The sequence below is a fragment of the Ictidomys tridecemlineatus genome, chromosome 10 (genome assembly GCF_052094955.1).
Source record: "Ictidomys tridecemlineatus isolate mIctTri1 chromosome 10, mIctTri1.hap1, whole genome shotgun sequence".
In the NCBI taxonomy this organism is placed as follows: Eukaryota; Metazoa; Chordata; class Mammalia; order Rodentia; family Sciuridae; genus Ictidomys; species Ictidomys tridecemlineatus.
The window spans coordinates 128,522,850-128,545,124 of NC_135486.1; the positions used below are offsets into that span (position 1 = coordinate 128,522,850).

Genomic DNA, 22,275 nt, shown 5'->3' on the forward strand with positions numbered 1-22,275 from the left:
TTTCCAAACTTCGGTCATGAGCTGTCCAGGTTTGGCGTCTCTATGGATCACCTACAACACCGCTGACTATACCACCTAGAATACCATTTAACTCAATATGTCATTTTTGGTTTAATCAACCTGTTTTTTAAAAAACTTTTTAAAAATGTGAATTCATGGAAATCAGCTTTTTTTAATTTTCTAATATGCCCTAAAATGAAACAGACAACTCCTGAAGTTTGAAAATGTTCATACCAATGGCTGCTGCTGAGAAGCTGGGGGGAGGGGAGAAGCTGGGAGGAGGGGAGAAGCTGGGGGAGGGGAGAAGCTGGGGGAAGGGGAGAAGCTGGGGAAAGGGGAGAAGCTGGAGGGAAGGGAGAAGCTGGAGGGAAGGGGAGAAGCTGGAGGTAGGGGAGAAACTGGGGGGAAGGGGAGAAGCTGGGGGAAGGGGAGAAGCTGGGGGAAGGAGAGAAGCTGGAGGGAAGGGAGAAGCTGGGGGAAGGGGAGAAGCTGGAGGGAAGGGGAGAAGCTGGGGGGAGGGAAGAAGGTGGAGGGAAGGGGAGAAGCTGGGGGGAAGGGAGAAGCTGGGGGAAGGGGAGAAGCTGGAGGGAAGGGGAGAAGCTGGGGGAAGGGGAGAAGCTGGGGGAAGGAGAGAAGCTGGGGGAAGGGGAGAAGCTGGGGGAAGGGGAGAAGGTGGAGGGAAGGGGAGAAGCTGGGGGGAGGGGAGAAGCTGGTGGAGGGAGAAGCTGGGGGAGGGGAGAAGCTGGGGGAGGGAGAAGCTGGTGGAGGGAGAAGCTGGGGGAGGGGAGAAGCTGGTGGAGGGAGAAGCTGGGGGGAGGGGAGAAGCTGGGGGGAAGGCGAGACGCTGAGGGAAAGGGAGGAGTGTGATCCCCCCCAGGTGGGCCAGTTGGTGCTACCCTGTGAGGGCAATTTGGCACTATTTATCAAAATCACAAATGCTTTTCCCCTTTGACCCAATCTTCTTGTTTCTCTCAGGATTTTTTCCTGGATTCCAGGAAACACTGTATGTGCATGGTTATTCATTTACAATAGCAAAACTTTACATCAAGTTAAGTGTGTGTCACTGGAAAGGAGTTGCTTAAATGTCACACCACGGGTGGCTGCTCAGGTATGAAGAAGAATAAGGACATTCTCTGTGCAAATGTGGGGGGAAAAAAACTCAAGGATGTATTTTTCCTTTTAATCACTGAATGGTTAATGATCAGAATCCTTTGAACATACATAAAAGTGATGCATGTTTATGGGATGCCATGATATTCTGATACTTGTATATATTGAGTGACATTCAAACCAGGATAAATCGAGGATACATATGTGCACACACACACACACACACACACACACACACACACACACGCATATGCACATGTATTTTTTGGTTCTGGGGATTGATCCCAGAGTCTTGCACTGACTGAGCATGTGCTCTATGCTGAGCTACACCCCTAACAGGGATATATTATTCTGGAAATTTCCAAACAATGAAAATAAACCAAGGTAATGAAGAATGTATATCCGTTGCCAACTTTCATGTGAGCTCGAGTCTGGATGAGAGAGTATATTCTTAACTAGTTGCACTTTGTAGGAACAGAAGGACACAAGGAAGCCCACTAGAAGTGATTACCTAAGCAGGCAGGAAAGAATAAGTAGAAAGGAGGAAAATTTGTTAGGGTGCAAAAAAAAAAAAAAAAATCTCAAGGCTCGAACCCCGATGCTGGAACTCACGGGTGCCACCAGGCTAAGCCCCCGGCCACCAACAAGAGGCCAGGCAATTGTTCCCAGGGACAGAAGAGCAGGGAACGCTTCACTGAGGCTGGGTGGGCCGAGGTGGTGTGAACTGAAATGAGTGTCACGTTAGAAGCTGTAATTACACAAGCCACCGCTGAAAGGGGACAATGTAATGGGGTGACGATCTTGAGGTTTGTTCCTGCAGGAGAGAATGAACAGAACCCATGAGGCCACATAAAAGAGCTTATGTGGCCCCCCCCCAGGTGGGGGTGCTTCATCCATTCAAGACGCCGCCTTCTGCTAACCTCTTCCCCCTGGCAAATAAGTGATCGTTCCACTTCAGTGACAAGTGTCTATCGTTGTCAGCGCTGGCAGCATCTTGAATAGGATTTCCTGGGTTACAGAAAACTGTAGGCAACATTCAGGGTGAATTAACAGCCACGTTCAAACTTCCCTCCTGGCTGCGTCATTATTAGCTTTTTGACCCGGGGGCAAGTGATCTAATGGGGAGATGATGACAATACCTAATTCCTGGGTTAATGAGAGGGCTCAGGAAGACCCCGGGCATGGAGACTGCCCAACAGTCACAGCAAAAAATGAACACTTCACCCGGTCATTGTCACCATTCCTTTCCCCTCCTTTGGCCGAGTCCTTTGCGTCTGGTAAAGTTGGTTTCTTTCCGGTCACTTGTCAGAAGCTTCCCTCTGTGTTAATTAAAGATATGAACTACTCACCTGGGATCGACGCAGGACGTGTTTCTCCACGTTTCTGTGGGCCTTTTGGTTTGCTTGATGATCACACATAATATGTGTGTGTGCACCCCCAGTCTCGGTCAAACCCCATCTCCCCCTTCTCCTGTAAGGTCTCTGTCTCTGCTGTCATATTTGCAAGCCTTTCCCAATATTTTCCTCTAGTCTTTTGGTGATTTCATTTTTTTTCACATTGACCTCATTGTTGCCTTTGAAATTCATCTCAGCTCGAGCTCTGGGGAAGGACACTCACTCCTTACTGTTTAGCCCGTCGTAACCACACAGGCATGCCATCTCCCTTTCCCCTGCCCATCCGTACACCCATTTCTTAGGCATCCTTGGTCGTTTTTAATGCTCCGCTGATCCCTCTATTCCTGCCTCCATACCATACTATTTTAATATGCTATAGGTTTGTGACACTTTAGTATCTAAAAACACGCACCCCCCAAACCCGCCAGCCCCTCCCCCAGCCTTACCGCCTGCTTTTACATTTTTCTTGGTTTTTTTCCTCGCCGTCCACTATAAGGCACTGAGCAGAGCCGGGTGCTACAGCTAAGTAAGCTCAGGCACTGAGCTAGGGTTCCGCTGTGGGCGACGTCCTGCCAGGGCTGGCAGGAGGGGCAGGGGAGGGGGAGGGAGGCGATGGGGGGGCGATGAGGAGGAAAAAATTCACATGGAATCAGCATTGTTAAATCGTTAGATACAGAAGAATCATTTGTGCGTTTATTTTATAATCAGATGTTAGTTAAAATACTCAGGAGGGGGTCTTGATCATTTTCCCTGGATTCCCTGATCGAAATGGCCATGGGTCACATTAACCTAGTCTCTCCCAAGCCAGGCTTTTCTGCCCGTGTTTTCCACGAAGGATCTCAATTGACCAGCCGGGCCAGTGGGTCTCCACCTGGCGACGCCTCCCTCCATGGCTCACGTGAAACCCCGTCCAGAGACGCGCTTCCCGCCCGGCCATGGCCACACAGGCCCCGGGTGGGGCTCCCAGCCAGGTGAGCAGGACGTTGATAAGGAAACCCGCAGAACACTGTTTAAGACCTGGGGTGACACTGGGCCAGCTGTCCCCATGGCCGTGACCTTCACATGAGGCACATCCACATGGAGCATCCCAAGTCCCCAAATCGGAAAATGCTGCAAACTCTGAAACTCTTTGAGCACCAACATGATACCACAAGCGGGAAACTCCACACTTCTGACCTCGGGTGGACGGTCCTCAGTCAACACACAGGTGCTTTTAAAAATGACATTAAGTTACCCTTAGTTAGCCAGGCGCGGTGGCCCATGCCTGTCATCCCAGCAGCTTGGGAGGCTGAGGCAGGAGGATCATGAGTTCAAGGCCAGCCTCAGCGAAAGCAAAGTGCTAAGCAGCTCAGTGAGACCCTGGCTCTAGATAAAATACAAAACAGGGCTGGGGATGAGGCTCAGTGGTAGAGTGCCCCTGAGTTCAATCCCCAGTAACCCCCCCCCCACAAAAAATTACCCTTATCTATGTGTATTTGGTATATAGGAAGCATAAATGGCTTTATATTTATATTTAGAAGTGGCTTCTAGCCCCAATGTATCTCTTTATATATATGCAAATTTTCCACAATCAGGAAAAAAAAGAAAAGTTTGAAATCCAAACATTTCAAGCGGAAAGCTTTTTGGATAAGGGATAGCAACTTGCAGCTCTTCGTGGTTACTGCGCAGCCCCTTTGTGCATCTGAGTTTGAAACTCCTGCCTGATCCCAAGGTCAACCAGGGTAACCAAGGGCCACCAGGGACACACAGCTGCGTCCATCTCCCAGGCTGCAGAGAGTGGCGCAGGCTCCTCTGGGGTCAAAGCGGGAGTCCGCCTCCTCCACGGCCCTCCGGAGCTGGCTGGTAAGATTCTTCTGGAAGGTTCCAGGTGCAGGCAGCCCCCACCCGGAGAAGCTTCAAAGCGTCAAGCCCTGGACCTGAAGATCCAGCTCCGACGCTGTGCCTGGTCTGGCAGGGGTGACGCCCACCACTGCTCAGGGGACTCTCAGCCTGGCGGGGGACTTAGGGCACCGCCCAGAGAGGGCTCCGTAGGGTCTTCAGAAGGTGAGGCTCTGGGCCGCCTGGACTCAGCCACCAGCTCTGCCAGGTCCCAGCTCTGTCCCCGCCGGTCGCGTTGCTCAGCCTGTCTATACTTCAGGCTGTCTATGTTTCTTATGTAACAGGGATAACAATTTTTATTTCCTAGGGTTGCCAGGGGAGGGAACCGCCTGCAGTCTTCACTGGGGTTGCCTGGCACACAGCAGACGCTCCATGAATCCCAGCTGTTACTATTATTAATTTTTACCCACCAGGTCTTCCCTGTGTCTGCTGCACTGGGATGTCTCCCAAGCAACTCCAGACACGGTCCCATGTTTGGGACTTGGGTCTCGATTTCCTGTGCCAATTCCCTCCCAGCCCCGTCACTTCCCAGTAGGGCAACTCTGTTCAAAGGATTTGCCCTTTAGCAAGCCTTAGTTTTCTCATCTGCAAAATGGACAGGAGGAATTGTCCTGTGAAGAGACACTAGAGCATATAGTAGGTTGCCCTGTGAGGCTAGACTGTCTGGGAATGGCTCCCAACTCAATGAATTCCCAGCTGTGTGACCTTGGGACAGGTTTCCTAACCTCTCTGTGCCCAGGTGTCCTCACCCTTAAAATGCAAATAATAATAATAAAAGTCGCACTGAACCCTCATAGGATGATGACAATTTAATGGGTTAGTATCTGTCAAGGGCTCAGCACCGTGCCAGGCACATTGTTGGTTGAATCTAAGAGGTAAATGTTCCTGCTTTCTAACAGAATTCATGTTGCGCTTAGTAACCGGCACCAAGTACCCAATCAATACATATCAGCCTAAAATAAAAATGACATCTGTGACCTGGGGCAAGTCACTTCCCTGGTCTGATCTCAGTTCCCCCTTCAGAAAACAAAGGGGTTGAGCTGGGAATTCCCCGAAAGGGAGCCGGCGAGTTCCGAGGGTCTCAGTGGACCCCGCGCTGTTCAGAGAAACTGCGTGCCTCTGCCTGTGGGGGCCGCGGCGCGCTCCCCGCCCCAGGACAGGAGAGGGTTTCGGGGGATCACACTCTCGGGCTATAAATAAACCCTGCGTCACCCCCAAACCCGCAGCCAGTCCCCTCGGCTCCCCGCCCCCGCCCCTGAGCACGTGGCTGGGCGGCTGGGGGGGGTGGCCCAAGCGCCAGACCTAGAGCCCGTGGGGACACTGTCAGCGCGACCCCCGGTGCACACGGCCCCCTCTGCAGCCCAGGTGCTCGGCACAGCCGAGTCTGAGCCTCAGGAGGACAGGGGTGGGGGGAAGGTAGGCGAGTGTGTGAGGGACAGGCACCTCCTGTCATTGCCAAGGGCGTGGGGAAGCAGGTGGCCATCGGCCACTGCTGCGCTGGAGACTGGACCCAGCAAGCCCCCCGCAGGCTGGGAGCCTCAGGATCCCCACCAGGAGGTGACAGCCACAAGACTCTGCAAGCCTCGTCCCACCCTTCCTCCTTTACAGAACGGAGACCAGGGGGCCACTCTGAGGTTCAAGGGACAGGGCGATGAAGTGCCCGGCCCTGGGCCAGGTGTGGGCTGATCAGACTGCAGACTCTGACCCCACATCCCTCCTGCAGGTGGGCATGATCAATGTCATCATTATTCTCGTAGCAGACAGCGCTCCCTGGCAAAGGGCTTTGCCTGACATTATCCCAGTCAATCCTCGGTGGCCATGAGGAATAAGTTTGTTATCCCCGTTTAAGAGGGGAGAAAACTGAGGCCCAGAAAGGTCAAGGAAGTTGTCCAAGGTCACACGGTGAATGATTCTGGGAACAGAATCGGAGCTCTTTGTCCCCCTGTGAATATAGCTGTCCCTTGGTACTCACCAGGGATTGGTTCTAGGATCCTGCAGATACTGAAGTCTTTGGGTGCTCAAGTCCCTGATAGAAAAAGGGGTAGTATTTGCCTACAATGTAGGCACATCCCCTGGCCCACTCTGCATCATCTCTAGATCACTTTGTTTTTTAGGTACCCGGGGATTGAACTCAGGGGCACTCCACCACTGAGCCACATCCCCAGTCCTATTTTGTGTATTTTATTTAGAGACAGGGTCTCACTGGGTTGCTGAGGCTGGCTTTGAACTTTGGATCCTCCTGCCTCAGCCTCCCGAGCTGCTGGAATTACAAGCCTGCGACCCTGCACCCGGCTCTAGATGACTTTTAATACTTCATATAATGTAAATGTTATACCCCTAGTTGTCGTACTGTACTGGTTAAGGAATAATGACAAGGATTTAAATTTTTTTAAAAAGTGGTACTTGCTCAATACAGATGCAACTATTTTTTTTTCCCCGCAAAGATTTTCAACCCACGGTTGGCTGAATCCAGAGATGGGAGACCTGCAGATGCGGAAGGCTGACTGTAAGTGTAAAGTCACCTGTCTGGTGTGTGACATCAAGGAGAGGCGTGTGGGGCTCTGCGTACCCCGTATGAGGAAGTGACTTCATTAGGGAGGCCAGAAGTCAAGCTTGAGCTGTGGCCTAGTGGATGGGCATGCTTCCCCGGGGCTCTCAGCCCTGGGTGCACTTTAAGATCAGCTGACACTGTGACTCATTCATGGGCTCAGACACCAGGACTTTGTTAAAAAGCTCTGATTAAGTAAGTTAGTGCAGCTGAGCACCCCTCGTCTGAAAACTCCAAATGCTCAAAAATCCAGAACGTTTGGAGCCTCAAAACTTGCACAATGAAAACTCCAAACCTGACCTCAGGCAACAGGTCACAGCCCAGACACAGGTGCACCCAAAATGTTGTATACAATTACCTTTCGCCTATGGGTATCACATAAATGAGTTTTGTGTTGAGATTTGGGTTCCGTCCCTAAGATATCTCATTAGGTACATGCAAATGTTCCAAATTAAAAAAAAAATCAGAAATTTTAAACATTCTTGGTTCCAAGCATTTTGGATAAGGAATATACAAGCTATGTATGCAAATCACTTAGAACAGCACCTGGCATGTAATAAGTGCTATGTAAGTGTTGGCTAGAATCATGATTCAGGAGGTATAATTACTATTCAGTCAGATTTGGCAGCAGAGAGAAGATGAGGATGAAGGTAAGTCTGAGAACACATGGGAAGAGACCCGGGAAATTGACCACTGCCCCGAGGAATGAGGGAGATTTACAGTTAAGGGGAGAAAAGGATCAAAGGCAAAGTTTCACAAGGAAGATCTGAGATGCAGAGCTAAGGGGACCTAAAGGCCCGGATGGATGGCAAAAGTAGATCTGGGTCAGGCAACTATTTATAGGCCATGCCAGACACTAAGCTCCTTGCATATATTAACTTATTTAATACTCACAATACTTCTAAGAAGTAGATGTATTATAAGCCTCATCCTGTAAGTGAACAAACAGAGGAACAGAGAGGTTAAGTGACTCATCCAAAGCACACAGCTAGGAGATGACAGCATCAAGATACGGCTGGTCCCAAAGCCCATGCTCTTGGTTCATGTGCAGCACCCCAACTTGAAACCCGTAGACTTCACTCTGCCCTCCACCCCAAACCACCAGGAAAAGTACCAGAAGGTATTGTTTAAAAATAAGAGAAAAGTCTATTTCAGTCCAAGATCAGGGAAGGGAGCCAAACAAATGCCAGAAACTCTTGAACTATTTTCGACATAGAGGAATCGTGAGTCTGGGGTGCAGGGAAGGACACCCTAGCCTGGTTCTCGCCCCACTTCCAATTTAAAAAAATACAAAGTTAGAGGGGGACGGTCTGATTGGGGGAGTAGTTGACCGAGTGCAGGAAGCGAAGGTGAGTCCCGGTGGGTGCCTGGGCTGTCCTTCCTAACAGCAGACTCAGAATGCAGAAGGACCTCTTCCCTGAGCCTCAGAGAGAGAAGCAGGTGACTGACTGCAGGACCCGCCTGCAGATCCCACTGGACAGCAGGAGAGCGCTTGAGACAGCAGGGGGCGCTGTCGCTATGGGCTCCTAATCCGAGCTGGGCGCAAGGTTTGGGAAGTGGGCGTAACCCGGCCCCCTTAGACCTCCAAGAGACAAAAAGGCCTCTGCCTTCCTTTAAGCTCCTGGCTTTGCACGGTTGCTGTCTCTTCCCTTCCCAAAGAAGGCCGATCTGGCTGCATTTACATTTCCTTTCCGTCCCCAAAAGAAGAGAGACCTCCCACTGAGAGTCCTGCATATGCACAAGTTGTAAACCCGAGGTCCCCTGATGAATCTAGTCCAAAAATCTAGTCCACCAGTGCAGGGCGTGGTGGCACACGCCTGTCATCCCAGCGGCTCAGGAGGCTGAGACAGGAGGATCCAGAGTTCAAAGCCAGCCCTCAGCAACTCAGGGAGACCCTGTCTCAAAACAAAAAAACAAAACAAAAAAAAGGGCAGGGGATGTGGCTCAGAGGTTAAGCACCCTCTGAGTTCAATCCCCAGTGCAAAAAGAAAAGAAAAACATCTTTGGAAAAGTTGGAAAATCTGGACCTTGTTCCTTTAAAGAGCTGAGTGACAGCTTTTGAGCATGTGCACGGGCCATTGGGACACCCCTGCAATCACAACGTGGCTCCTTTGCTCACTTGCCCAGTCCGTGCTGGCTAGAAGGTGGCCATTCTGATGAACTGGATGCTCTGTGTCCTTTCAAAGTCACGCAGCCACCGCAGAGCACAGAGGAAAGTCCTGGGCACCAGACAGGGTCATTTTATTTACACAGAGTTCAAAGGCAGGGAAGCCGTTGCCATAGTGGCTGGACCATTTTTGTATTTGCACCAACCGTGTGCAAAGGTTCCAATTTCTCCACGTCCTCATCAGCACCTGTTGTCTTTTAGGTTTTTTAAAAAATACTGTTTTTCTGATTAGGCATGAGGTGAGATCTCATTGTGGGTTCGATTTGCATTTCCCTGGTGATAAAGCAATGCTGAGCACTCTTTTTCATATATCTGTTGGTCATTTGCATGCTTTTTGGAGAATTGGGTAATCGAGTCCCGAGCCCACAAAACACAAGGAGGTTCCACAAAACATTAAAAAAGTGGAACTACCGCCAGACATGGTGGCGCCTATTTGTAATCCCAGGGGCTCCGGAGGCTGAGGCAGGAGGATCAAGAGTTCAAAGCCAGCCTCAGCAAAACCGAGGCACTAAGCAACTCGGTGAGACCCTGTCTCTAAATAAAATACGAAATAGGGCTGGGGATGGGGCTCCGTGGTTGAGTGCCCCTGAGTTCAATCCCCAGTAAAATTCACCAGGAAATTCCACAAAGCGAAAGGACACGATTGCCTTGAGGACATTATGTTAAGCCAGACCCTTGACAAACGCTGCCTGCTGACATTTAGGAGAAGCATCTAAAGTGACCTGCATAGACTCAGGGGATGCAAGGACTGTCACTAGGGGCAGGAAGGAGGGAGAAGTGGGCAGTCGCCAATCAAGTAAGATGAATGAGCTCTAGAGATCTTCTGGGCAACCAGGTACCTACCGCCAACAAGAACATCCTGTGCGCTCGCGAGTTCAGTAAGAGGGTAGGTCTCAGGGAGGTGTTCTTTCCAAAGTAAAATAAGAATTGCCCTTGGAGGGTGGGATACCGGCAAACGATCGGTCACCTGGGTAGTCGTTACCGTGATGGGGAGTGGGGCACCATGGCTGGCTATGATAGTTGTTTTACAAAGTATTTTTCACATAACAATAGTTTTCAAAAAAAAAAAAAAAACCATGTGAGCAGCCCTCACTAAAGCCAGCCACTTTGATTTCCAATTCTAAATCCCTAGAGGCAGGAATCTGATTGGTCCAGCTTGGGAGAGGCTCCCCTGCATCTAGACCAAATGGGGTGCAGGCTGCAGGGTCCTAGAGTTTTGGGGGGAGAATATTCAAAAAGAGAGAGTGCTCAGAGAAAAGGGGTGCCCACCTCTGTTCGCTGCTTTTGTGCAGGTTGTAGGGTGCTGGGTGACTAGGTAAGAACCCAGAAATGAGGGCCAGGCTGCCGATGTTTAGAAGTGGGCTTCCTTACGGGTTATGTGACCTTGGACAAGTCTGAGCGCCTCCGTTTCCTCGTCTGTGAAGTGAGGGGTGAGAACAGGGATCTGGTGAAACAGAGTCCCTTTAAAATGAAAAGCAGCCTCCTGGTAACTGCTTTTCCGTACCCTGAACTTCCTCGCGTTGTGCATAGAAAAACTGCGGCGCCTCCCTCTGGCCAGACTGCACCCCAGGGAGGCTGAAGCCCCACAAGTTCTCTGGCTCGCCACAGCTGCCTGGGTCTGTCTCCTGGCTCCTGTTTCTATAAGTTGTAAGAGCTTCTGGAAGACTGGGAAGGAAACCACCTGGCTGCTTCTCCCTAGTCGGATCAAACCGCAGAAACATCCGTCTTCCCTTTTTATACCATTCGGCTCTTTCTCACTCAGGCAGGCAGCTGGACCTGGCCAGCAGGGATCCGGGCAGGTTCCCTGACCGACCTGCCTTTAGCACTACCTCGTAAGGTGTAGGGAAGAATAGAGAGTCATTGCGTGTAAACTGCTTATGACAGAGTTATATCTATGGATGCTGGCTCTCCGACAGTACTTTTTTAAATGAAAGAATATTTGGAAATCCTACAATCCCAGACCCCTGGAGGTGGAGGAGCCTTTGGGAATGAAAACTATCAAACAGAAAGACTAGAAATGCAGCCCCTGGACTCCCGAACCAGGGCCTTGCACATCGGTCCAGGGTGCCTGCCTCCAGGGCCATCTGCCCTCTGATTTCTGCATTTCCCCCCAGGCCTGCTAGCTCAGAGGCGGGGGTTTTGTGGGAAATTTTCCTTTATCAGACGGTGAGTCTGGTCCTGACCCCCAACCAGGAGAAGTCAAAATAATTCCTAAGAGAGGGTGTCTCAGGCTCATTCAAATCTCTGCAGCTCCCCGCTCTGCACAGGAACAATGGTGGGTTTCCTGTTCTCGGTTCCTTTGGCACCTTGGAGTCACTTCTTCCTCCATGGCACGAAGCGCTGTGTCTTGGTGACAGTGAGGGACGAAGGGCCGTTTAGAAGCCATTCATTCTGACCTTTACCAGCTGGCCGTGCGCTTCAAAAGTTGTCGGCCCAGGACAAAGGGGAGCAGAAGTGTGTGGCACGCCCTTGGCCGTCACAGACTTGCATTGGTCACCGATGGACCCTTCTCCCACCGGACACATGGGAGATGCCTCGGTATTTCCATTTGGTGGAAAGGAAGACGGAGGCCCTCAAGGCCAAAATAAGTCAGGACTCCCAAAACTCACAATCTAAGACTCAAAAGGACCAGGGGTGAGAATATTAATCAGCATGTCCAAGGAGCCAGAGCTGTGGGAAGGCTTGACCATGAAACGGCTCGTCTGTGAAATAGGGGTGCTCTTTTGTCTTCTTTTCCCAGATGAGGAAGCTGAGGTAGAAAGGTTCGGTAACTGGCCCGAGATTATTTAGCCAGTCAGCAGTGAACCTGGAATTCAAACCCGGGTACCCATCAGAAATACCCGAGAACTCTTAAAAATGCAGATTCCCTAGACCAATATGGTAACCTTTCCAGATATTGATCCAATGAATCACTAGACATTCCGCCAGCCTGTGATCTGCAAAACAGTGCCCAGGATACATGCTTGGGTTTGCTCAGAGCATCCTCTCTGTTTTCTTTTTCTCCATAACAGCTGTCTCAATTCCCCTTTGAAAAGTCCACTGTGTTTAGATGCACACTTTTTAAAAGCCCAATCAAGGGTTGATTAGGTCACTTGAGCTTGACCAAATAATCTCTCTCCTTTCAGAATCTGAATTTAGGGTTAAAGGAATCTAAATCAGATGGAGTTGGTCTGGTTGTTCAAGATTTCTTTCAGCTCCCGGAGGTACACCGTATCTTTTCCAGCGAATTCCTTTCTAATTTGAGTTAACCCAAAGGCAGTTTCTGTTGCATGCAACCTATCGGCAAGGAGGAGATTCCCTGTGGTGGAAACCCACATTCCCAGACACGCCCTCTGTGTCATGCCCGGCCATGGAGCTTGTCTCTCTCAGGATGGAGAGTCAACATCACCCACAAAGCAGTTGCTCCACTTGGGCTGTTCTTCCTTCTCCCGCACGGATGGCCTTCATCCCATTAAACACAAAATAACCTTACAGCAGTCCTTGGGCTAACTGGGACATTTGGTGACAGCAAACCTCTGAGCTGGACAGGCCCACCCTCTGCCAAGGTACCTCCACCCACGCCTCTCCCTCCTAAAGCCTCCGTTTGGCATTGGATAACGGGCCCCTCTGCTACTGAGCCCCTTTGCTATGAACGCAGAAGCCACAGACTGAAGAGTTTTGCGAAGAGGATGTGATGTCAGCCCTTTCAGATGTAGACAGAAAACAGATACACGAGGAAGAAGGATGCACGAACGGGTTTGGATGGAGTCACCACTACGAAGAGATACAGAGGGGGCTTTCAGATCAGGAGACGGTGACGCCAAGAGAGATGTTCAGTCCTGACTTGCTTCGGTCCTGGAAGGAGCTAGGAGGTCTGAAAGGTCACTACTGGACACAAGTCATGGGGGCTGCTGCTTCTGAGCCAGGAAGCCTGAACACCATGCAGGAGGGGGTCAGCCTCTGCCCTGAGGAGGGACATGATCTTCCTGTGTGTCACTCATGCGGAGCAGGACATGGGTGGGGCCTTGGCCTGGCACAGCTGCAACCCACCCTCCTTCTCCAGGGCCTCAGGAGACTTGAGGTCAAGACACACAAATAATAATAATTATTATTATCTGCATTACAATTCTTAATACACCTTTATGCCACCATTTATCATATCTGTATGTAAGCTATGTCGACACCAAATCCACATCTGCCTACGTGTATTTTGGATGCCATAGCTAATATTCTGCTGTCTGCTCTTTGACATTTAGCAATATATATCGACCATATCTCCCCCAGGCCGAAGACATTTTAATCACTGTGACTCTTCATGAAGCTATAATTTCCCTACAGTGATGGACAGGTTTTAAGCAGGGAGTCTGATGGGTTTTTGAAGAGCGCAGATGCTGTCGAGCAACCGTCCCAGCCAAGAACTTTCCCATCACCCCAGACCATGGGACATTTAATCCCGGCAAAGCGTTTCATCGCACGGATATATTTCCACTTGTATAAACCCTAATCGGCAGTCACTTGAGTCATTTCCAGATTTTTGTGACTATAAATACCGACGCCATAGAAGAAGGTCAATCCGGCTAAGTAGATGCATATCCTTAAATAATGACTTAGCAGAGATTCCTAGAATTGTCATACTTAGGTTGAAAATGATGGGGTTTAATAATGTTTAGATCACAAGTGATTTCTGAAACCATAAAATATTGAAGAAAGTGTCTTTTTTTTTAGACAAGTCAACCAGAGTCCCTCTGCCCTTTTGTGCTGATGGACGCAGAGCCCGGGATCAATGCGGTGAGCTATTATTATTAGCTCTCATTCCCTGGCGGCCAGAAAGTAGCCTGCATCCTTTCTTGAGCAGGAGGAGATGCCTCCGTATATTAATAATGATTTTAAAGCCATTTATTGAGCGCCTTCTGGATGCCCGGTACCATTCCAGGAGTGGCCCTTCGTGAACACACACAAAAAAGCCTATGATTTCGGTCTCATTTTGCCCATTTTTAAATCGATCAACGGGTGATCACAGAATTTAAATTATTTTCCCAAGGACACTGGGGCAGTTCATGGCAGAGTTGAAACCTGACGCCCAGGTTTTCTGGCTCCAAAGTCTGGGTTCTTGTCTCAGCCACGCATCCCTGAATTAGAGATTCTGTGCAAAGTGATTGATAGAAATGGACACAGTCATGACCCGCTCGGGCGCGCTCTGGGTAGAGCTAGGTAGATGCATGGATCCTTCTTTGATGACAGAGAAGGTGGAAACTATGGATCCTTCCTTGATAAGGGAGAAGGTGGCGCCGTGGCAACGCCCTTGGCTGCCCGTGGGCGCTGAGCCCCGCGTTCCACGTGGGACTTCCTTTTGCTGTCAATCTGTGGGTCGTTTGTTTGCTTGTTAACTCTTTTTATTTTCATTGTAAATGTTTTTTTTTTTTTAATTATCGCTGTACTGATACGTTGTAACGAAGACACAGAGGCACAGAGAAATGAAAAGACAAGCTCCAATTCCCCTAAGGTGTACCTGAGCGAATCAGTCCTTAAAAGCAAGTCTGTCTTAACCACCCTGGACATGGCCAATAAGAGGCCACAGTACCCATGTGTAGCCCGAGGTGGCTGATCCAGCTGGGGACCTGGGGCAGGGAACCAGGGAGGGGCGCTCACCTCCCTGGATGAGGCCGTCTGCGGATCTTTTAAGAAGTCCAGGGTGAGGGTCCTCGGGGATTCTGTTTGGTGGTGGCCCTTGGGTTAACAGGAGACCCAGTAGATTCACCCTAGATTTTCCTTATGCATTGAGGCAGTGGACTCTATGTCTCTGCCATCTGAACTTGGACTTGGCCCTGAGACTGACTAGCTCGGTCCAGTTGGACATTAGCAAACCTGACCCAGAGGCTAAGACAGCTCTGGTGCACGGGGCGAGGTGCTCTGGATCCGGCCAGACAAGAACCCCTAACTCTGTGTCCAGACTTGACTCACCCTGGTCTCAGCCCTTGGAGGCCATTCCCCTCTTCCTAGCTCTGAGATCTCCCAGGAGGCTGTGTCTGTGGTCCCTATTCTGAGTGTCAGGTAGCCCATAATGTCCCTATACAGTGCCGACGGAAGTCCCAGAGACTCAGTCTTTCTCAGAGGCCCAAGAGACAGAATTGAGTTCTTCCAACTCAATGAGACCAATGACCAGGAAGCTGCCTATGGATGACGGGAAGTCATCATCCCTGAACTCCGCCATGTGTGAGATCTTCTGGTGGTGAATGCCACAGATAATAATGTCTCTCCCCAATGGCATTAAAAGATTGGGTCCATAGCTAGGGTCACTGGGACAGTGCCTGGTTCACTCAGTTGCCTCGATAAACCATGATGTGGGCCAACTTGAAGAATGACGTCAACTTCATGAAGTTCTACCAATATCCAGGGTATATCCTGGCTCCAAATGGGCTTTTATTTATTTATTTTTTGGGTGGAGGGGGGGTTACCAGGTATCGAACTCAGGGGCACTCAACCACTGAGCCCCACCCCCCAGCCCTATTTTGTGTTTTATTTAGAGACAGGGTCTCCCTGAGTTGCTTAGGGCCTCACTTTTGCAGAGGCTGGCTTTGAACTCACAGTCCTCCTGCCTCAGCCTCCCAAGCCACTGGGATTATAGGCGTGGGCTCTGAATAGCCAGAGAATAAAGGTTGGAACCCAACACCTTCGTTTTTCACGGAATGGAGCTGTACATTCCGGCTCCATGAACCTGCCGCACGCCAGCTCCTCCAAGGTCACCCAGTAGGAAAGGACACTGCTCTGGACCTCCACGAACACAGGAGCAGCCAAGAGAAAGGCTGGCCAGGTGGCCAAGCAGGTGTGGCCAGATCCTTAATCATGCCTCCAACTACAGGCAGAAAAAAAAGGTCAATGAACTCAGTCAAGCCAGTTCGGGAGTCTGAATCAATCCATCACCCTTGGTGCCAACTGGCCTTCTTGGAACGGCGTCCAGAGATAGACTCGTTGCAGGGAGGCTGCCAAGTCCCATGCACGCTGGCTGCAGGGCGCGCCTCCTGCTGTCCCCAGGCCTGAAGCAGTGGAAAGGGGGGCGGGTATTAGCACCTGGAGTCACACTCTCTTAAGAAGGACAGCCAGGTGCTAGACAGAGAGCCTGTCATCCTCCAGACTTCCTGGCCTGTCCTTCTGACTGTCCTACCTGCATTCGCTACTGTTCTCACCACTGTGTGGATCACATCTGTATACCAGACCCTGTCCAACGGGCCTTCATCGATATTTATGCATTCGACACCCACAGCAATGCTAATAAGGTAAGAGCTACTATCTCCCCCATTTCAGCTAAGAATCTAAGGCAAGAAGATATTTAAAGAATTTGTCCCAAGGTCCTGCAGGCTTAAGCCCCAAGAAGGCTGGTTCCACAGTCTGGGGTTGGAACCCGTACACAATACTGCTTCTCCGGTGTTCCTTGGAGGCACCGTCTAGTCCCTACTCTCGAACCATGGGGTGGGTGTCCGGGACTGTCATCTCCAGGAGTGGGCTCCGGGTTCTCCAGAGAAACAGAGCCCCTGGGATAGAGGGGGATGTCGATACGGGTACAGGGGTGGATCTATCAAGTGATTATGAGGCTGTGAGGAGGTGTGAGGAGCAAAGGATCCAGTGGCCTAAGTCCTGGCCCAATTCTAAAGGGTGAAGGACCAAGGGCACTGATATCTAAAGTGTGCCAAGACGGGTGTCCCAGCTCTGACACAGAGGGTGATCCTCCTTCTTCTACCTTTCTGTTCTATTTGGACCCTCAACAGTCTAGGGATGCCCGTCTACACTGGTGAAGGCAATCTTCCTTCTTCAGTCCACCCTCTGAAACACTGATCCCTTCTGGGAACACCCTCATAGACCTCAGAATACGGTTTTCAAAGCAATCTGGGCATCTCGTAGCCCAGTCAAGTTGACACATGGAATTCACCGGCACCAGCCTAGCCTGGCTCCACCCGGCACCCTCCCCCATCCCTTCAAACCCAACTGAAATTTCCAAAATTAAAATAATAATAATAATAACAACAAGGCTGTAATTCCACCCGAGTCAATACAACGAGACCTTGCACAACTGAAAAACACACCAATCCCTTCCCCAGAGGAGGTTAAAGTCCCCGAGCATCTGTTTCTCTTCTCTGGAAATCCTGCATCGTAAGTACCGACACGTCAAATCCACCGTGCTGAAATACTGATAGGAAATCAGTGCATCATATGATCAAGGATAAGAGACTAAGACAGGGAAGAAAACAAAGATGATTGCTTCATATTTGTGTGTGTATATATGTATACAAAATGGATCCATAACAAAATTCAGAGAGAATTCCCAATCAGTCTTTATGCTGTAGCTGGTCACAGGGTCATCAGTGGTACTTAAAACCACTTCCTGCTTCCCATGTGTTTCCCTTTGGCTCTCAGCAAGCCCCGGGCAGGGTGACCCAAACTTTCTCCCCTTAACCCTGCGGGCCCGGGCTGCTGTCGTTGCCCGTTGACCCCAATCGCGGTACGAAGAGACGCCCTAAGGGAGCCCTGTATTCCAGACGCGGTCTTCTCTTGCTCTGTTGTGGAGTAGTCCGGCTTCCCAGGGTGAGTCCAGCGCAATCACCCCAGCCAACTCCATTCCTCTCTCCTGACCTGTTGACACCGAGGCACGAGGGGCCCCCCACGTGGCCAGCTGGTGGCCTTAACTTCCAGTTCCAACAGAATCATCGCACAAGTCCCTGGGACGAGCAGCTCTCCTGCCGCAGCTGCGACCTCTAGGGCCGGCAGAGCATAAATCCGTGGGACGAGGCAGCAAAACTATGGCTAACAGGTCACCAGGGGTGATGGAGAGCGATGTCACCCCATTCCTGGATTCCTGGACCCGTCGATCCTGGGCTTTAGAGAAACGGCACCAGAGACCGCAGGCTGACTCGGAGGAGCCAGGCCATCTTCCGGAGGAACTGGCCCGATTGCAAAGCCCCCAGAACACAAAATCTTCAGCCGGGATCGCTGATAATGAAATACCAAAATACTAAAAACCGGGTGGTAATGAGGAAATACCAGGTTCTGGAGGGTAAGCCCAAGGGGAAGGCACGGGCAGACTCGTCTCCTCGTTCCACAGCTGCTTTCTGGCCGTTATCTCACAGGGTGGAAGGGGTGAGGCATCTCTCTGGGGTCCCTCTTAATAAGGCATTCATTTCATTCCAAGGTCCCTACCTCCTCATGCCATCACCTTGGGGCCTAGGATGCCAACCCATGAATTTGGGGAGGGCGACAAAGCATTCCGAAACCACAGCAGCGCGTGACCAAGCCAGCGTAGCCAATCGGCTTCAGCCATCGTTCAGGTTCCACGTGACTTGTGGTCCACTGAGACCTTAGGTCTCGGCCCTGGGGTTGCAGTGCAGAGAGGATCTAAGGCGAAAGGTGTGAGCGCCATCCTGCTGCCACAAAGCCTTCCTGGAAATGAGACCAACCCCGAGGAAGGCTGAGCCGAGAAGCAGAGAAAGAGGATCCTGAGGACTTTATTTTTGATGTACGGTGCCTAAAGCCAGTCCTCGGGCTTTTCCATTCCAGGGACCAAAAATGTCCCTTTTCATGAAATCCAGCCTGAACTGAGTTTCTGACTCGGGCAACAGATACATCGGACAGAGAGAGGCAGAACATGGGAATGACGCCCCTTGCCTACCACCTCGGCGTCAGGTCTTGGTTTGATCTGAGAGCTGCGTAAGGGGGTCAGGCATCGCCCCAGACCCCCCGCCCCCACCGCCCCGCCTGGTTTCCTAGGGAACAGCAGAAAAACAGCCCTCGAAGGGCCAGGGAGTAGGGGGCAGAGAACGTGGCCAACGGTTCCAACTTTCATCTCGGCCAACAGAGCCGCAGGGGCGCGGGGCTGTGCTAGGTTGGGTGGAGTTCTGCACCTTGTTCTCCAGGTGAAGGGTCAGCAGCTCGGACTCTCAGGTGTGCGCATGAACAGAGCAACAGAGATGCCCCCTGAGTTTCAGCAAAATGGCCATGGAACACTGGTAGGAGGCTAACAGGACATTCAGGGACAGAAGGTCATCACCACTCATTTCAGACAATCCGAGGTCAGCGGTCAGTTTTGTGCATCACAGGACCTGAGACTAAGCCAGTGGGGAAAATTCTAGAAAGCAGCAGAAAACAAGGGAATTAGGAGTGAGGCGTGGGGCATGGGGCATGCTGAATGCAGTTCCTCACTGAACAGCAGAAAGCCCTGGCAATGAGGCAGTTCTAGCTGCATAGAAAAGAATACCCCAAGATACTTGACCAAGGAGAACGTCTCATCTCTTTGATTGGGGGATAAGAAGGCTCAGAAGGGACTCAGCAGCTCAACAGTGTCATCAGCGACCCCTGTTCCTTCAACTCTTCCACTCTGCCATGCTCAGGAAACCCGCTGTGTCTCCCTTGTGGACCCAAAAGAGCTGCCACAACGCTGAAGCACACATCCTGACACAAAAATATCCGAAAGTAAAAGGAAGGGATGTCTCTTCCTTAAAAGAAAGGAAAACTTTTTCCTGGAAGCCTTCCCCCAGCCTTCCCCTCAGGTCCCAACAGCAGGTTTGGGGCACACATTCTCAGTTTCTGGGAACACAAGGTCTCAGACATTTTCAATTTCTGGCATGAAAAGCAGACTCTGCCCAAAGGAAAGAAGAGGGTGAGATCTAGAAATTGCTATTGTGTCGGCAATCGACCAAGTACCCCAAACTTGGGACAAACTTTGTACCCAAACTTTTGCCGTATCCGTCTCATCCTGTCATTGGCTAAATATCTTCCTTCAATCGACTCATATTTGCTGAACCCCCAAAACCTTTACTGAGGTAGGAAATTTCATATCCCTACAGTAAGTATAAAAACGCTATGAAATATGGTTTTCTAATCCATATTAAAATAAGTTCATGAGGATCCAAACAAAGAGTCTTTGTCTAGCTTCCCGACCTCCCAACAGACTTTGTGGTGCCCAGTTGGGGGATTAACTCATTTCCTCCTAATTCTTGGTCCTCGATATCAAGACCCCCCCGAACTCAGAACTATAAAGTGCATTGAAGGTTGCCCCCAAACTACCTTGTCCAGGAGGCCAACCAGGAAGAGCTTGCACACACCCTGTACCCGGCTTCAAGGGTAAAGACGTTTAGCAGAATCATAGCAGGGAAACTCTGTCCAGCCAAGGCCTCTCTCCATACATTTTGGTTCGTGGTTTCCCCCACTGTAAGGACTGTCGCCACCAAGGCCTTAGAGTGACAAGAGCCCCACCCGTCCGTCTAAGCACACCGCGAGCATTCATGCAGAAGAACGTGCCACCTCGGGACACAAAAAAAAGCCACCAAGGCGCATTACTTACATCAGAGGCTGGGCCCTTATCCGCGCCGGGGCAGGAGAATGTGACGAATTCATGACACCGCTTGTGCACGACAAAGCAGCAAACTGCAAAAGAGGAGAAGACAGGGTGAGAGGCTGGGAAGAAGGAGCCGGAGGGGTCCAGGGTGCGGAGAGATGGTCAAACTTGGACTTCACCCAGGAAAAGGTCTCACGCCAAAATAAACAAGAACGCTCTGCATTTTGTCCTTTGTGGATGGTAAACTCTCGTGTAGACGCAGGTTGCCCCTCGCGCCCTGGTGTTGACTGGGGTTAACTGGGGCTCAAAAGATCACATATGCTCCGGTCACCTGAGGATCCCTCAAAGGGTCTAGACTTCCATGGGCTGAAAATGCAACACTGTTTCTTAAATCAGGCAGCGGATGAAGCAGACTGTGTTTAGTTCCACGCGTGCGTAGTGGAATTACGAGCATTAAATGCCTCCACGGTGTGGCTCTGCTATCTGGAGATGGGTCAGAGGAAGGCGTGGCCAGACAATACATGCAAAATACAAGTGATTTTTTGTTTGTTTGTTTGAATCTGTTTTTTAGTTTTGTCTTTTATAATCTCCTGGTTCCAGGAGGACGGGCACCAAGCTTTCGGGACCCGCTCAGAGCCTTTCTAAGGTGCTTGCTGCGTACATGAAAGCTAGCCCCTAGTGATAGAATGCATCCAGACAACCATCAGCAATTGCAAAACGCTACCACCGGCCTCGACAAAAACTGACCCCGCCATCTAGGAAGGACTCAGCCAAGTCACCAAGTCTGTGTCAGTTCAGGCCTCTTAATGCAACTGCAAATTTACAAAAAAATACAGGCCACGGGGGAATCATGTTCAATGACACCACACAGAAGCCATCGCCCAACCTCCAATCCTGCACTCACACAAAAGGAACAGAATATGGGCAAGTTCAAAAGCAATATGGGTTTTTTTTCCACAAACTGCAAGAGGGAGGAAACAGAGGAGAAACTTACATATTCAAACAAATTTAAGAAACAGATCTGGTCTGGGGTTGTGGTTCAGTGATAGAGTGTTTGCCTAGCATGTGTGAGGCACTGGGTTCGACTCTCAGCACCACATATAAATAAATCAATCAAATAAAGGTCCATCAACATCTAAAGATAGATAGATAGATAAATAGATAGATAGATAGATAGATAGATAGACAGTTAGATAAAAGAAACAGATCCATTAAATGCAATATATGGTGGACCTTCTTGGAATCCTAATTTGCATAAACAAATAGTTTTAAAAATTATGAGGCAATCAGGGAAATGATACATTGGCTATTTTTTTTAAAGATAGTAGAGAATTATTATAATTGATATTAGGGAAATAGAAAAAATTTGGTGTAATCATGGTATTGTGGCTTTAAAAAAACAGAATCCTTATCCCTGCGGATACATCTTAAACTCTTTGTAGATAAAATACTTTAATTCATGGGGCTGGGATTGTGGCTCAGAGGAAGAGCGCTCGCCTCACATGCACGAGGCACTGGGTTCGATCCTCAGCCCCACATAAAAATAAAATGAAGATATTGTGTCCACCTATAACTAAAAAAATAAATACTTTTAAAAATACTTTAATTTAAAATAATTCAGTATGCTGGGGTTAGGGTTATTGATGAAAAACATTGGTTCTAACAGGTCATTTGATTGAACCTGGGTGATGTACACGAGGATTCATTGTATTAATCTGTCAACTTTTCTACATTTTTATACTTTCCATACATATAAAATTTAATGAAACAGAGACACAGAGAACATAAGTCATAAGATGTGGGAATAAAATTGAGCCAGGCATGTTGGCGCAGGCCTGTCATCCCAGCAGCTCGGGAGGCTGAGGCAGGAGGATTG

At 49.9% G+C, this 22,275-nt stretch overlaps 1 protein-coding gene across 3 annotated transcripts in view; it reads right to left on the bottom strand.

Moving 5' to 3' along the window:
• The window catches only part of Prkcb (protein kinase C beta), a 306,972-nt gene that overhangs the window by 172,417 nt on the left and 112,280 nt on the right, over positions 1–22,275 (bottom strand). For all 3 annotated transcript variants that reach the window (XM_078024201.1, XM_021725544.3, XM_078024200.1), the window contains exon 3: positions 20,406–20,488. In XM_078024201.1, the coding sequence (XP_077880327.1) occupies positions 20,406–20,488 (83 nt within the window). The remainder of the gene's footprint in view (positions 1–20,405; positions 20,489–22,275) is intronic.